The sequence below is a fragment of the Diorhabda carinulata genome, chromosome X (assembly GCF_026250575.1).
Source record: "Diorhabda carinulata isolate Delta chromosome X, icDioCari1.1, whole genome shotgun sequence".
In the NCBI taxonomy this organism is placed as follows: Eukaryota; Metazoa; Arthropoda; class Insecta; order Coleoptera; family Chrysomelidae; genus Diorhabda; species Diorhabda carinulata.
The window spans coordinates 12,086,343-12,101,861 of NC_079472.1; the positions used below are offsets into that span (position 1 = coordinate 12,086,343).

The 15,519-nt window shown below is 29.1% G+C and overlaps 1 protein-coding gene across 4 annotated transcripts in view; it reads left to right on the forward strand.

Moving 5' to 3' along the window:
- The window catches only part of LOC130901697 (optomotor-blind protein-like), a 119,150-nt gene continuing 103,631 nt past the window's right edge, over window positions 1-15,519 (forward strand). For 3 of the 4 annotated variants that reach the window (XM_057813233.1, XM_057813235.1, XM_057813234.1), the window contains exon 1: window positions 16-872. In XM_057813233.1, coding sequence (XP_057669216.1) covers window positions 382-872 — 491 coding nt within the window. In that variant the 5' untranslated portion in view covers window positions 16-381. Of the gene's footprint in view, window positions 873-15,519 lie in introns of all 4 variants that reach the window. The other variant, XM_057813236.1, reaches the window with a different exon arrangement.

A 15,519-nucleotide genomic window follows, 5' to 3' on the forward strand; every position in this document is an offset into this window, starting at 1 on the left:
AGTCTGCCAATAGCGGCGCGTTACCATCATTAACACAACCAAGTGTTACTGATGTGGGGCTAGCTCTATAGTCCTCTACTGTCTTTTCGTCGGGATAGAGGTGATATGATTCACACTTTTTAACCCTTGTAATATACAGATTTAGACAGTTTCGCGTTCAAATAATACCAAACAAATATTGTTAAAAAAAAGTGCGTGTAATTTGAAAAATAAAATAAAATACATTTAGGCAAGTGTAGTGTTAAAAACAGTGACGATGTGCGGCTGAACTATATACAGTGACGATCAGAAGTATGTTAAAAAGGTTTATAAACCGTTATTTATGATTTATACGAAGCGGTGCAAGAATCTGAGCGATTCTACCGCGTCAAATCAAAACCAATGCGTTTCGAAACAGGAATAGACACTGTCCTTGACTCTAGTAAGTCAAAAAGTATTATGGCCTACCACCCTTTCTTACAACTACCCAGACAGACAGACTTCAGTGTATCGTCTCTACTAACGGCTGCCAATAACACGAACACCTCGTCGAATTCCCCTACGACTCCCGGATTCTTTCCGACGGCAGCTTTAGCCGCTTTCGGAGCGCAACAAACTGGCCACGGTTGTTATCCTGGGACTTTGATACCGAAGATTAATCATCCTCATGCTCATCACGCTCTTAGCGGACATCCGTATACCACGGCGGAAGATGTAGTTTTGGCGGCGGTTGCTGCACATAATCACCATCCGGCTATGGTCAGGCCGTTGAGGGCGATACAACCTGAAGAAGATGGGGTCGTCGATGATCCCAAAGTGACTTTAGAAGGTAAAGACTTGTGGGAAAAGTTTCATAAATTGGGTACTGAGATGGTGATAACGAAAAGTGGAAGGTGAGTTTTTTTTCAAATTTCATACCGAATAAGATATATTTGGAAATGACAAAACAGCCAAACAAAACGAGAAAAATGATTTTAGACATTATAGGAACAAATGAACGAAATTTGAAATCGAGAAAAAGGTTTTTCCAATCCCGATGTATATATTGATATCATTTTCAAAATAAATATAATTTTGTACCGTCTACTATCAAAAAAATGTTAAAAACTTCATAATATTATAAGGAAAATACATTTCTCCAACTATAATTCCACGAAAAATGAAAAATTGATATTTTTTTCAACGGAAAAATTAGCTTCCTGTAGAAAATGGTAAATAAAATCTAAATTTGAATAAGTATATTGATAAATGAATTTTTTGTTTGTTTTTACTACACGGAAAAAGTTTTTTTAACTATTTTATACAATAAAACCTTTAATATGTCAAAAATATAAAGCACTACATCTTAAAATTTTCAATATTAATCGAAGAAAATCATTTTTGAGAAAATAAGGGATAAATTTGTATAATAAATTTGCTTTGTGTCTTTTTAAGACGAAAAATTAATAAATCACAAATTTTGTGCAGTGAAACTTATATATTGATTGTAAAAATACTATTTCCAGAAAGAAAATTAATTTTTCCCATGTTTCAACACAAAAAAATTGTTTTTTATAACTTTCTTGCAATGAAAGATTTGTTATCATAAGCAACTTTAATTTTATGAATGTAAAATTCAACAAAAATTATGGAATATTGTTGAAAATGATTGTGGAAATTAAAGAAGAGCCTTTTTTGTATCCTCTTTAACTCAAATTTTTTTTACGACAATCGTAAAGCCTAAAATTTGGAAACGATTCTTTTTTTTTTCATATTATGACAAAAAATTTATTTGTCAGAATATCTGTATTATATGCCCAAAAATTCGATTGAAAAAAATTATTTCCATCCAAAAAATAAAATTCCCTATGTCTTTACACGAAGAAAAGTGATTTTTATAACATTTTTTCATTAAAATTCTAGTCTTCAAAACCAGCTTGTATTTTTTTAACTCTCTGTTGTAAAAATTCACAAAAATATTGGAATATCGTTAAAAACGATTGTGGAAAGAAGAGAAGAATCATCTTTGTGTCCTTTGTGTCTCAAAATATCTTTTATAACAAATGTAAAGCCGAGAATTTGGAAAACAAATTCTTGGCCTTCATGTTGTGAAAAAAAAACGATTCTGTCACAAAATTTGTATTGAAAGCTTCGAAATTTTATGAAAAAAATGTTATTTCCATCCACAAAATGGATATTTTGTGATCTTACACGGAGAAAAATAATTTTAATAACGTTTTTTTCATTGAAACTCCAGTCTCCAAAACCACCTTGTATTTTTTGAACTCTTTGTTGTAAAAATTCACAAAAATATTGGAATATCGTTAAAAATTATTGTGGTCAGAACAGAAGAATCTTCTTTTTGTCCTCAGTGTTTCAAAATTTCTTTTCTAACAATCGTAAAGCTCGAAACCTAGAAATGATTTTTTTTGGCCTTTGTGTAATTAAAAAAAATAATTCTGTATTGTAAGCTCTTAAACTTGATTGAAAAAATGTTGTTTCCATACATAAAACAAATATTTTATGTCCTTACACGGAGAAAAATGTTTTTTATAACGTTTTTTCATTGAAACTATAGTCTCCAAAACCACCTTGTATTTTTTTAACTTTCTTATGTTACTTCTATTCACAAAACGAATATTTTGTGTTCTTACACGGGGAAAAATGTTTTTTATAACGTTTTTTCATTGAAACTCTAGACTCCTAAACTAGCTGGTATTTTTGGAACTGTCTGATATAAAATATCACAAAAATATTAGAATATCATTAGAAATGATTGTGAAAACAACTGCAGAATCTTCTTTGTGTCCTCTGTGTCTCAAAATTTCATTTATAACAATCGTCAAGCCGAAAATGTAGAAAAGATTTTTTTGGCCTTCAGATGTTATTACAAAAAATGATTCTGTCACAAAAGTTGTATTGTAAGCTTCTATATTTGATGAAAAAAATGTTATTTCCATCTACAAAACCTATATTGTATGTCTTTACACGAAGAAAAATGTTTTTTAACCTTTTTTCATTGAAACTCTGGTCTCCGGAACCAGCTTCAATTTTCTGAGCTCCTTGCTGAAAAATTACACAAAAATATTGGAATATCGTCAAAAATGTTTGTAAAAAGAACAGAAGAATCCTCTTTGAGTCCTCTGTGTCTCAAAATTTCTTTTATAACAACCGTAAAACCGAGAATTTAAAAAAGATTTTTTGGCCTTCATGGTATAAAAAAAAATGATTCTGTCACAAAATTTGTGTTATGAGATTTCAAATTTGTTGAAAAAATGTTACTTCTATTCACAAAACGAATATTTTGTGTTCTTACACGGAGAAAAATGTTTTTTATAACGTTTTTTCATTGAAACACTAGACTCCTAAACTAGCTGGTATTTTTGGAACTGTCTGATATAAAATATCACAAAAATATTAGAATATCATTAGAAATGATTGTGAAAACAACTGCAGAATCTTCTTTGTGTCCTCTGTGTCTCAAAATTTCATTTATAACAATCGTCAAGCCGAAAATTTAGAAAAGATTTTTTTGGCCTTCAGATGTTATTACAAAAAATGATTCTGTCACAAAAGTTGTATTGTAAGCTTCTATATTTGATGAAAAAAATGTTATTTCCATCTACAAAACCTATATTGTATGTTTTTACACGAAGAAAAATGTTTTTTAACCTTTTTTCATTGAAACTCTGGTCTCCGGAACCAGCTTCAATTTTCTGAGCTCCTTGCTGAAAAATTACACAAAAATATTGGAATATCGTCAAAAATGTTTGTAAAAAGAACAGAAGAATCCTCTTTGAGTCCTCTGTGTCTCAAAATTTCTTTTATAACAACCGTAAAACCGAGAATTTAAAAAAGATTTTTTGGCCTTCATGGTATAAAAAAAAATGATTCTGTCACAAAATTTGTGTTATGAGATTTCAAATTTGTTGAAAAAATGTTACTTCTATTCACAAAACGAATATTTTGTGTTCTTACACGGAGAAAAATGTTTTTTATAACGTTTTTTCATTGAAACACTAGACTCCTAAACAAGCTGGTATTTTTGGAACTGTCTGATATAAAATATCACAAAAATATTAGAATATCATTAGAAATGATTGTGAAAACAACTGCAGAATCTTCTTTGTGTCCTCTGTGTCTCAAAATTTCATTTATAACAATCGTCAAGCCGAAAATTTAGAAAAGATTTTTTTGGCCTTCAGATGTTATTACAAAAAATGATTCTGTCACAAAAGTTGTATTATAAGCTTCTATATTTGATGAAAAAAATGTTATTTCCATCTACAAAACCTATATTGTATGTCTTTACACGAAGAAAAATGTTTTTTAACCTTTTTTCATTGAAACTCTGGTCTCCGGAACCAGCTTCAATTTTCTGAGCTCCTTGCTGAAAAATTACACAAAAATATTGGAATATCGTCAAAAATGTTTGTAAAAAGAACAGAAGAATCCTCTTTGAGTCCTCTGTGTCTCAAAATTTCTTTTATAACAATCGTAAAACCGAGAATTTAGAAAAAATTTTTTGGCCTTCATGGTATGAAAAAAAAAAAAATGATTCTGTCACAAAATTTGTGTTATGAGTTTCCAAATTTGATGAAAAAATGTTACTTCTATTCACAAAACGAATATTTTGTGTCCTTACACGTAGAAAAATGTTTTTTATAACGTTTTTTCATTGAAACTCTGACTCCTAAACTAGCTTGTATTTTTGGAACTCTTTGTTGTAAAAATTCACAAAAATATTGGAATATGGTTAAAAATGATTGTGAAAACAACTGCAGAATCTTCTTTATGTCCTCTGCGTCTCAAAATTCCTTTTATAACAACTGTATGGACGAGAATTTAGAAAAAAATTTTTTGGCCTTCATGGTATGAAAGAAAAATGATTCTGTCACAAAATTCTGTTGTAAGTTTCCAAATTTGATGAAAAAAATGTTATTTCCATCCATAAGACGAATATTTTGCATCCTTACACGAAGAAAAATGTTTTTTAACCTTATTTCATTGAAACTGTAGTCAACAAAACCAGCTTCTATTTTTTGAACTCCCTGCTCTAAAATTACATAAAAATATTGGAGTATCGTTAAAAATGATTGTGAAAACAACTGCGGAATCTTCTTCATATCCTCTGTGTCTCAAAATTCCTTTTAAAGCCCAAAACTTAGAAAATATGTTTTTGGCCTTCGTGTTATTCCAAAAAACGATTCTGTCACAAAATTTGTGTTATAACCTTTTAAATTTAGCAAGGAAAATGTTACTTCCATTCACAAAGCAAATATTTTGTATCCTTACACGGAGAAAAATGTTTTTTTATAAACTTTTTGAAATAAAACACTCGTTTCTGTAAAAAACTTGCATCATTTGAACTGTCTCTCGTATAAATTTAAAAAAAAATACTTGTAAAAAATGATTAGAAATAATAGTAGAATATTTTGTTTACAATTTAACTTTCCTTAAGAAGAAATTAGATCACGTAAATTATATAAAAAAATGTATTTAACGAAGACTTTCGACAGAAATAAAGAAAATTAAAAGATTATAATGATTTTTCTCATATATTATCAATTTAAATTGTTCAAATATAAAGAAATATTTATTGATTATGGGAATAATAGCGTAAATTACATTTAAAATATGGTATCTAGTGAATAAAACGGATTTTTATTTTCTAATTTTTACACCACATTCAATATATTATCAATTCTCATATTCCTAAAATGTTTTTTCGAATCTTTTTTTAAAAAAATTGATTCTAAAATAAGGATATTACAAAAAATTATATCTGATATCAAATAAAGGAGAATGGATGAAAAAATTCATGGAACAAATGATTTTTTGGATAGATAATAAAAATATTTTGAGGAAAAATCAATTTTTTGTGACAGTATACAGTGTAAACCGAATCTTTCAATCAGAAGTGGGTGACTTCTATAAAAATATAAAAACCTTCGACTAACTTCAATTTAGAAACTAATATTTCAAAAAAAATGTAATTTTTTTTCTTTTTTTGTAAACTTTTTTGTAAATTTGTAAACAATATGAACGTTAAATAAATCACACTATACTACATATGAAATATCAAATTTAATTGTGAATTAAATGAAATTTAAACGATAGTTTGTGGTTTTCGTGTTATTCGCGATTCAAAATATTTTTAAGGGTTCAAACCCATTTTATATAGAAATTTTGAGGTTGGGAAAAAATTAAAACGCACACAATGCTGTGCCCCACATTTTTTGTCCCAGCAGTTTGTGTCGAATTCCTCGCAGTTTTCGGTTTATTTACGATCCAAAATATTTTTGAGTGTATAAACCCATTTTGAGGTGAAAATTTTGAGGTTAGGAAAAATCCTTGAAGACCTATCTGTGGAAAATTTAATGCTCTACAGTTTTGGCTCTGGTAATTTTTTTCGAATTCCAGATAGTTTTCGTGTAATTCGCAATTCCAAATATTTTTGAGCGTTCAAACTAATTTTATAATGGAAATTTTGAGGTTAAGAAAAAACTGTAACCTTTTTTGTACAGAATGTTGTGCTTCACATTTTTTGTCCCAGTAATTTGGGTCGAAATCCTCATAGTTTTCGATTTAACCGCAATTCAAAATGTTTTTGAGTATATGAACCCATTTTACGGTGAAAATTTTGAGGTTAGGAAAAAATGATCAAGAACCAACCTGTAAAGAATTTTGTGCCGAACATTTTTTGTCACGGCACTTCTTTTCGAATTCTGCATAGTTTTAGAGTTTTCGTAATTCAAAATATTTTTGAGTGTATAAACCCATTTTGTGATGAAAATTTTGAGGTTAGGAACAAATACCTGTACTTGAACTAATACTTTTTTGTAGAGAATTTTGTCTTCTACATTTTTTGTTACGGCAGTTTTTTTCGAATTCTCCACGATTTTAAAACTATTTGCGTTTCAAAATGTTTTTGAGTTTATAACCCCATTTTAAGTTGAAAATTTTGAGGTTAGGAACAAATACCTGGAATACTTTTTTGTGGAAAATTTTTTCTTCTACATTTTTCGTTACGGCAGTTTTTTTCGAATTCTCCACGGTTTTCAAATTATTTGCATTTCAAAATATTTTTGAGTGTATAATCCCATTTTAAGTTGAAAATTTTGAGGTTAGGAGCAAATATCCACAATACTTTTTTGTAGAAAATGTTGTACTCTACATTTTTTGTTACGGCAGTTTTTTTCGAATTCTCCACTGTTTTCAAATTATTTGCGTTTCAAAATATTTTTGAGTGTGTAACACCATTTTAAGTTGAAAATTTTGAGGTTAGGAACAAAAACCTGGAATACTTTTTTGTGGAAAATTTTGTCTTCTACATTTTTTAATAAGGCAGTTTTTTTCGAATTCTCCACGGTTTTCAAATTATTTGCGTTTCAAAATGTTTTTGAGTGTATAACCCCATTTTAAGTTGAAAATTTTGAGGTTAGGAACAAATACTCACAATACTTTTTTGTAGAAAATTTTGTACTCTACATTTTTTGTTACGGCAGTTTTTTTCGAATTCTCCACGGTTTTCAAATTATTTGCGTTTCAAAATATTTTTGAGTTTATAACCCCATTTTAAGTTGAAAATTTTGAGGTTAGAAGCAAATACCTGGAATACTTTTTTGTGGAAAATTTTGTCTTCTACATTTTTTGATAAGGCAGTTTTTTTCGAATTCTCCACGGTTTTCAAATTATTTGCGTTTCAAAATGTTTTTGTGTGTATAACCCCATTTTAAGTTGAAAATTTTGAGGTTAGGAACAAATACTCACAATACTTTTTTGTAGAAAATTTTGTCTTCTACATTTTTTGATAAGGCAGTTTTTTTCGAATTCTCCACGGTTTTCAAATTATTTGCGTTTCAAAATGTTTTTGTGTGTATAACCCCATTTTAAGTTGAAAATTTTGAGGTTAGGAACAAATACCTGGAATACTTTTTTGTGGAAAATTTTTTCTTCTACATTTTTCGTTACGGCAGTTTTTTTCGAATTCTCCACGGTTTTCAAATTATTTGCATTTCAAAATATTTTTGAGTGTATAACCCCATTTTAAGTTGAAAATTTTGAGGTTAGGAACAAATACTCACAATACTTTTTTGTAGAAACTTTTGTACTCTACATTTTTTGTTACGGCAGTTTTTTTCGAATTCTCCACGGTTTTCAAATTATTTGCGTTTCAAAATATTTTTGAGTGTATAACCCCATTTTAAGTTGAAAATTTTGAGGTTAGGAACAAATACCTGGAATACTTTTTTGTGGAAAATCTTGTCTTCTACATTTTTTGATAAGGCAGTTTTTTTCGAATTCTCCACGGTTTTCAAATTATTTGCGTTTCAAAATGTTTTTGTGTGTATAACCCCATTTTAAGTTGAAAATTTTGAGGTTAGGAACAAATACCTGGAATACTTTTTTGTGGAAAATTTTTTCTTCTACATTTTTCGTTACGGCAGTTTTTTTCGAATTCTCCGCGGTTTTCAAATTATTTGCATTTCAAAATATTTTTGAGTGTATAACCCCATTTTAAGTTGAAAATTTTGAGGTTAGGAACAAATACTCACAATACTTTTTTGTAGAAAATTTTGTACTCTACATTTTTTGTTACGGCAGTTTTTTTCGAATTCTCCACGGTTTTCAAATTATTTGCGTTTCAAAATATTTTTGAGTGTATAACCCCATTTTAAGTTGAAAATTTTGAGGTTAGGAACAAATACCTGGAATACTTTTTTGTGGAAAATCTTGTCTTCTACATTTTTTGATAAGGCAGTTTTTTTCGAATTCTCCACGGTTTTCAAATTATTTGCGTTTCAAAATGTTTTTGTGTGTATAACCCCATTTTAAGTTGAAAATTTTGAGGTTAGGAACAAATACCTGGAATACTTTTTTGTGGAAAATTTTTTCTTCTACATTTTTCGTTACGGCAGTTTTTTTCGAATTCTCCGCGGTTTTCAAATTATTTGCATTTCAAAATATTTTTGAGTGTATAACCCCATTTTAAGTTGAAAATTTTGAGGTTAGGAACAAATACTCACAATACTTTTTTGTAGAAAATTTTGTACTCTACATTTTTTGTTACGGCAGTTTTTTTCGAATTCTCCACGGTTTTCAAATTATTTGCGTTTCAAAATATTTTTGAGTGTATAACCCCATTTTAAGTTGAAAATTTTGAGGTTAGGAACAAATACCTGGAATACTTTTTTGTGGAAAATCTTGTCTTCTACATTTTTTGATAAGGCAGTTTTTTTCGAATTCTCCACGGTTTTCAAATTATTTGCGTTTCAAAATGTTTTTGAGTTTATAACCCCATTTTAAGTTGAAAATTTTGAGGTTAGAAGCAAATACCTGGAATACTTTTTTGTGGAAAATCTGGTCTTCTACATTTTTTGATGAGGCAGTTTTTTTCGAATGCTTTATAGTTTTCGAGTTATTCGCGTTACAAAATTTTTTTGAGTTTGAGACTTATGATTAATTGAAACCAAAAACTATTTTTTTCAAAAAAAGTTGTTAAAACTTGAACAAAAAGTCTCTCTTAACGATATCTTTACAAAATTTATCTTTTCTTCCATTTTCAACCACTACGTTTAACAATAAAAAAATAAAGAATGTGTTATATACGATTAGAATTGTTAGAAATGAAAATAAAGAAGAACCCACCCTTCCAATACATCATTATCATTATGAATTGCGTCTTTAATCTTTCTTTGTTTCATATTAACTGTTTAACATACTGTTTCTCTATTCGACTCCAATTCTTTTTAGCTGTAAACTGCCCCATATTTGGTCCTTTAGGAAGCTATCAACTCCTTTTTAGATTTCTATGAAGCCGTCGTAAACTTTTTGATTCACTCTCACTTCTTTCCTATTATCTGTTCTTTTGCTATTTTCCTTATAGGCCTAATACACTCAAAGATACGGCCCGCGGGACGTTTCCGGCCCCTGGGCCGTATCAATAAGGCCCGCAATCGCAATGTGTCACAGAAAGAAGAATCATGTTTCTTAGATCTTTATTCGATGTTTTAAAAACTCGATTCTCAAATCTACGGATGTTTATAAGTAATTTCAAGGGCAGCGCGGGCCTAGTTAAGCTAGAGAAAGACAGTATCGCCATCTCTTAGCAGCAAGCGGAAATATCCTAAACGATAGAATCTCGAGTAAAGACTAGAGCCTTAGTTAACAATATGAAACGAGTACGTCGGAGCGACGTGAGTCAGTTGAGTCGAGTAATCGAAGTAATACGGATGATCGTTTTCTAGTTCTAGATGTCTTTCATCTTGGATTCCCAGTTATTTTTCTTCTTCTACATTAAAATATTTTCATCTGGTATAAATACAACACCCATTCTTCGTTTTTTTAGAACTATGAAGCAATTTCCCTTACTTTTTTTTTATTGTCGAAATCTTCTCTTTTTATAACACCTGTGAAACGATTCGAATCAAATATATCGGGGTTGATTGATATATAAATTGAAGATTTATAATTAGAGCCTTCGTTTCAAATTTTCAGCCCCGGTTAATCTCAATTTATTTTTTTTTTCATTTAATTTAGCATCTTATAATTCCGTTTCATCAAATCGTTTACTTCTTTCACTTTCTTGTTGTGAGAAATATGGTATGAACGTCGTACACGTAATATAGGTAGTGAAAGCGCAAAGGGAGGCTATGAGAGGTTAACCCTATATATGAAAAGACAAGCTACGAGAGTAATAGGGTGTATGAGAGTTTAGAACTTCAGAAAAGGCCTAATTATTCCCACCCCGCACTATACGTTGTACATTCTCGTTGAAAACATAGAATAAAGTACACACCGATAAAAAATTTCGTTCTGAAATGGATTAAGATTATATATAATCGACTGAGAAATTAATTGCCTAAACGATTATCTGAATATTTATAACAAAAATTAATTAAATCATCCTTAATCTAGTAGTTTCATAGTTCTTAAAATATCAATTGCAGATTATAAAAACTGATATAAAAACCCTTGTATTTGCTGGACGGCGTATACACAGTTTTTTAGACAGATGCACTTAATTGCAGAAAATTAAAACTTGGAAAAAAATCATTATTATACCTTAAAACGTAAATAGACGAAAGGGCGTTTGGTTTAAACAGGGTACTAGACGTGAACTGAGTCTTTTTTGTACCCACCTGGAAAACGAAATTTCAAAGCGAAAACCACGAAGGAAAATAGATTCTTTGCAAATTTTTTGTTAACAGTAAGAATATTTTTCACATTCTATGGGCTAATTTGCTGGCGATTGTTCGATAATCTAACATCTATAATATCTTGGTGAGGTTTGCATCCAGTGATGCAACCTCATATTAGGTCTATTGGCTTTTGCGTTTCGTGGAATTAACAACCCCTCTAGTGGTGGATTTGGTTGAATGTCTTAAGATTTATGGTATTTGATAATCCTCTTTTGGATAACTTCTTGTACAGTGGGCACCCCAAGTTCCTGTTGTTGTATATTGTGTCTCTGGTATATCAATAGAGATGCATTTATGTTTAAGATGCGATGTTTTCATTGATAAACAGTGGAGATGATGAGTCCACGTGGACTGACGGTTTGTTAAGTGTTTACCAAACTTTTAAACATTATTTTTCATTTCTTAATTTGGTAAAAGTGCCGTGCGTAGGTATTTATGAAATATTGATTGTCTTCTGCAATTGATATTGGAATAACTATACATCATAATTGAGCATTTTATACTATAATACGATGTGAATCGCGTAAAAGGCGCTAGTTCTACAATTCGTACAATTTTTTTAAGGTTAGATTTCTTTATAAAAACCTCAAACATGAACCAATGTTTGATATAAAAAAAAATACTTTTAGTGAAACTAGATACTGTTTGAAAAATTTCTAATGATAATGTGCTTAAATGATGAACACGTGGCTGCTGTTCTTTAAGATCCTCCAAGAAGGCGAGTGGGTTTGTCTTGGTATATTCTTGGTATATCACGTCAAAATGTTTTGTGTGTAGATTATAGACGAATAAGAAGAAGATTATAGAAGAAGAAGATCATAGAAAAAAAGGAAGAAGATTATAGGAGAAGAAGAAGATAAAGACGAAGAAGAGTATAGAAAAAGAGGAAGATTATAGACGAAGAAGATTATAATAGGAGGAGAAGATTATAGAAGAAGAAGAATATTATAGAAAAAGATTATAGAAGAAGATTATAGGAGAAGAAGATTATATAAGAAAAAGGTTATAGAAGAAGAAGAATATTATAGATGGAGAAGATTATAGAAGTAGAAGATTATAGAAGAAGAAGAATAATATAGAAGAAGAAGATTATAGAAGTAGAAGATTATAGAAGAAGAATATTATAGAAGAAGAAGATTATAGAAGTAGAAGATTATAGAAGAAGAATATTATAGAAGAAGAAGATTATAGAAGAAGAAGATTATAGAAGTAGAAGATTATAGAAGAAGAATATTATAGAAGAAGAAGATTATAGAAGAAGAAGATTATAGAAGAAGAAGATTATAGAAGAAGAAGATTATAGAAGTAGAAGATTATAGAAGAAGAAGATTATAGAAGAAGAAGATTATAGAAGAAGAAGGTTATAGAAGAAGAAGGTTATAGAAGAAGAAGAATATTATAGAAGAAGAAGATTATAGAAGAAGAAGATTATAGAAGTAGAAGATTATAGAAGAAGAATATTATAGAAGAAGAATATTATAGAAGAAGAAGATTATAGAAGAAGAAGATTATAGAAGTAGAAGATTATAGAAGAAGAATATTATAGAAGAAGAAGATTATAGAAGAAGAAGAAACCTATTTTGGGATGCTATTGAATAAAAATGAAAAATATTAAAAGTTTCTTCAAATTTTAGACACCGACTATTTATCAAGATCCACGAAATCATCTCGATGATTTTTATTTTTTTACCCTCTTCTTCTTCTCTAGGGCCCGTATATCTTTGGTTGCCAAATTTAGATTGAGTTCTGTGATATTCAATATGTTTTTTTTGTTAATAAGTTCGTAACGGAACTAAAATTTTTTTCGACAGAAAATGACGAAACAAACGCGATAAGCAACTTTTTGATACCATCTTCGAAATGTCACTTTCAGCTCCTCATTGGTACTAAGCTCGAGTAGCTCCTCTTGTAATATCACAGTCTCCATTACCGTTTCATAGATAAATTATCTATTGATAGAGGTATTTCCATCGACAGAATATCTCCAAATCTGAACTGATGATCAGGTATTTGCTTATCAATTCTCAGAGTTGGCTTATGACTTAATTTCTTCGGCTGGTTCTTTGGTATCAGTATGGTTTGATATACCTTCCACCTTTTTTAAGAAATGCTAGTGATTCAGCTACATAACCAGCGAGGACTACCTAATGGTTTATATCTTTACTTTAATAAGTCTTTTTTACTTATCAATGAAAGTAAAATGAATAAAATATTTGATAAATAATTCATGAATTGCTTAATATCTGTATTACTAACCTATAATTTTGTCAGTACTGAACTTATCGGGCTCCATGATTTATATAACTCCATTTTGTGATAACTATACAATTTCAAATCGAAATGATTCCTCCTATCATTAAATCAAACGTCAGTTTAATATTTAATGACATTTTGAATTACGACCATCTCACTTTAAAGATTTGAAAGTGATTATTTCGTTTTAGGGTATAAACACAGACATTTCCTATTATATCATTAAGTGTTTAGTTTTGAAATGGTTATGAATCGATCGTTTGGTGATAATAATGATTTGAAAATGAGTGACATCTATGATAGAACCATGAAAACAAGTCAAAATTCATTGTATTGAATGTAAAGTTCGTCAATTTGTGGAAAGTTTCTATTATTTTGTTAAAACAATATTTTTGATTATACATAGATACTTTTTTGATAATATTCGTCTTAAAGATCGATTTTTATTAAGAAAAATAAACTGAAATCAATTCTACTAAAGAAAATATGAAAATACATATTATTGTTCATTGGAACATTGAGATTACCCCTCGTATTATATTTATTTTTGAAATTATGATTCCAAAACCGGTTAAATTTGTTGGAAACATTATTGGAATATCTTATTATTTGAATAATGTTGTTGAATCCAATTTTTTCATCATAACGGAAAATCTATTACTTCAAATTTCCATTTTTTTCCCAATATTTTAACTATAACTCTGTCAATTTGCAAGCAAAAACCTTTTGACATAGCTCATTTTAAAGATATTTGCGTGATTTTTGAAAAAGTATATATAAATTTTCCTCAAAAAATTGACGGTTTTCTTGTTATTTGACATTGAAACGTCTTGAAAATTTTCAACTGCGGATTGTAAATTTTCTTAACGAGGGATAAATCGGTGAATATAGCAGCGATAAAAATAAAAAAAATAGCAAACTTTTCTTTCATTTATATACTTCAACTTTGTTCTTGATTATTTTTTTCTAAAATCCATAGTTTCTCAGATATTATTAAAAAAAAGTTAAAAATTTTTATAGTTATACGATTTCTCATGCCACATAGACATTTTAAATAACTAGATCATCCTATATATTACATCACATACGATAAATTAAACACCGTAAATTTTTTTTCGGGTGTTTTTTTTTCACTAATAGATCCAAAAACACATTTTAATTTGAATGAAATCTAATGATGCGCAGCACAATTCGGTGTAAAAGTCAATTTAGGTAACACGGTCGATTAAAAAATTATTCACAGTCAATTTTTTATTTTGATCCGTTTTGTTTCGGTTATTTTCACACATATCGAGTGAAAATGTGCATCCAATTTTCGAAATTTAGTCTCGCACGTTGGGATTTGAATTAAACGCGCCATTAAAATGAAAGATTCCACTTTCTGGGCGGTAGATAATTTTTTGACGCATTGATTTATCTCAGAGCACGTTTTTTTATCTTCATTCAATTGTTTAGCTATTGCTTGACCAGTTCTAAGGGCTTGGTCATTTTCAGTCTCACTTTGAGTTCTTTGAGACTTATTACACTGTTTTGTTCAGTATTTCTTTACACCAATCGACAGGAGCAAATGTCAAACTTCAATGTCAGATTTGATATGACATATGACATTGAATGATTTGAAATATATATCAGTGCTGCCATATTTCAAATTCGGAATGATTCTTTTCACCAAATATCATTTTATTGTTGTTTCTTATGTCTCAAGATATTTAACAGTTTTTTTTAGTGTAAGTAGTTGATGGATAATATTGAAATAATGAACTGGGAGAGAACGTTAATTATTGAGTTGAATAAATATTTTTTTAAGGAATTTATTGAAAAGTATAGTGGGTACACATAGTATTCTAATGATTGAAATATCAACATAAGAATTTGTATTTTGAATTTTCAACATTCATAACAAATTTCAAAAAAATAACAATAATGTATTTAAAACAGTACTAATTGTTGTAATGTTCAAAATATGAATTCATTACAAATAATTGGAGAGAAAGGAAAAGTAATTATAAAAATTTTATATCTAATGTTGTAAGTTTAAGAGAAGATGATGCCAAAAGTCTAATGAGATTTTTTTGTTTTTGAAAGATGTTTAATACGAAGAGAC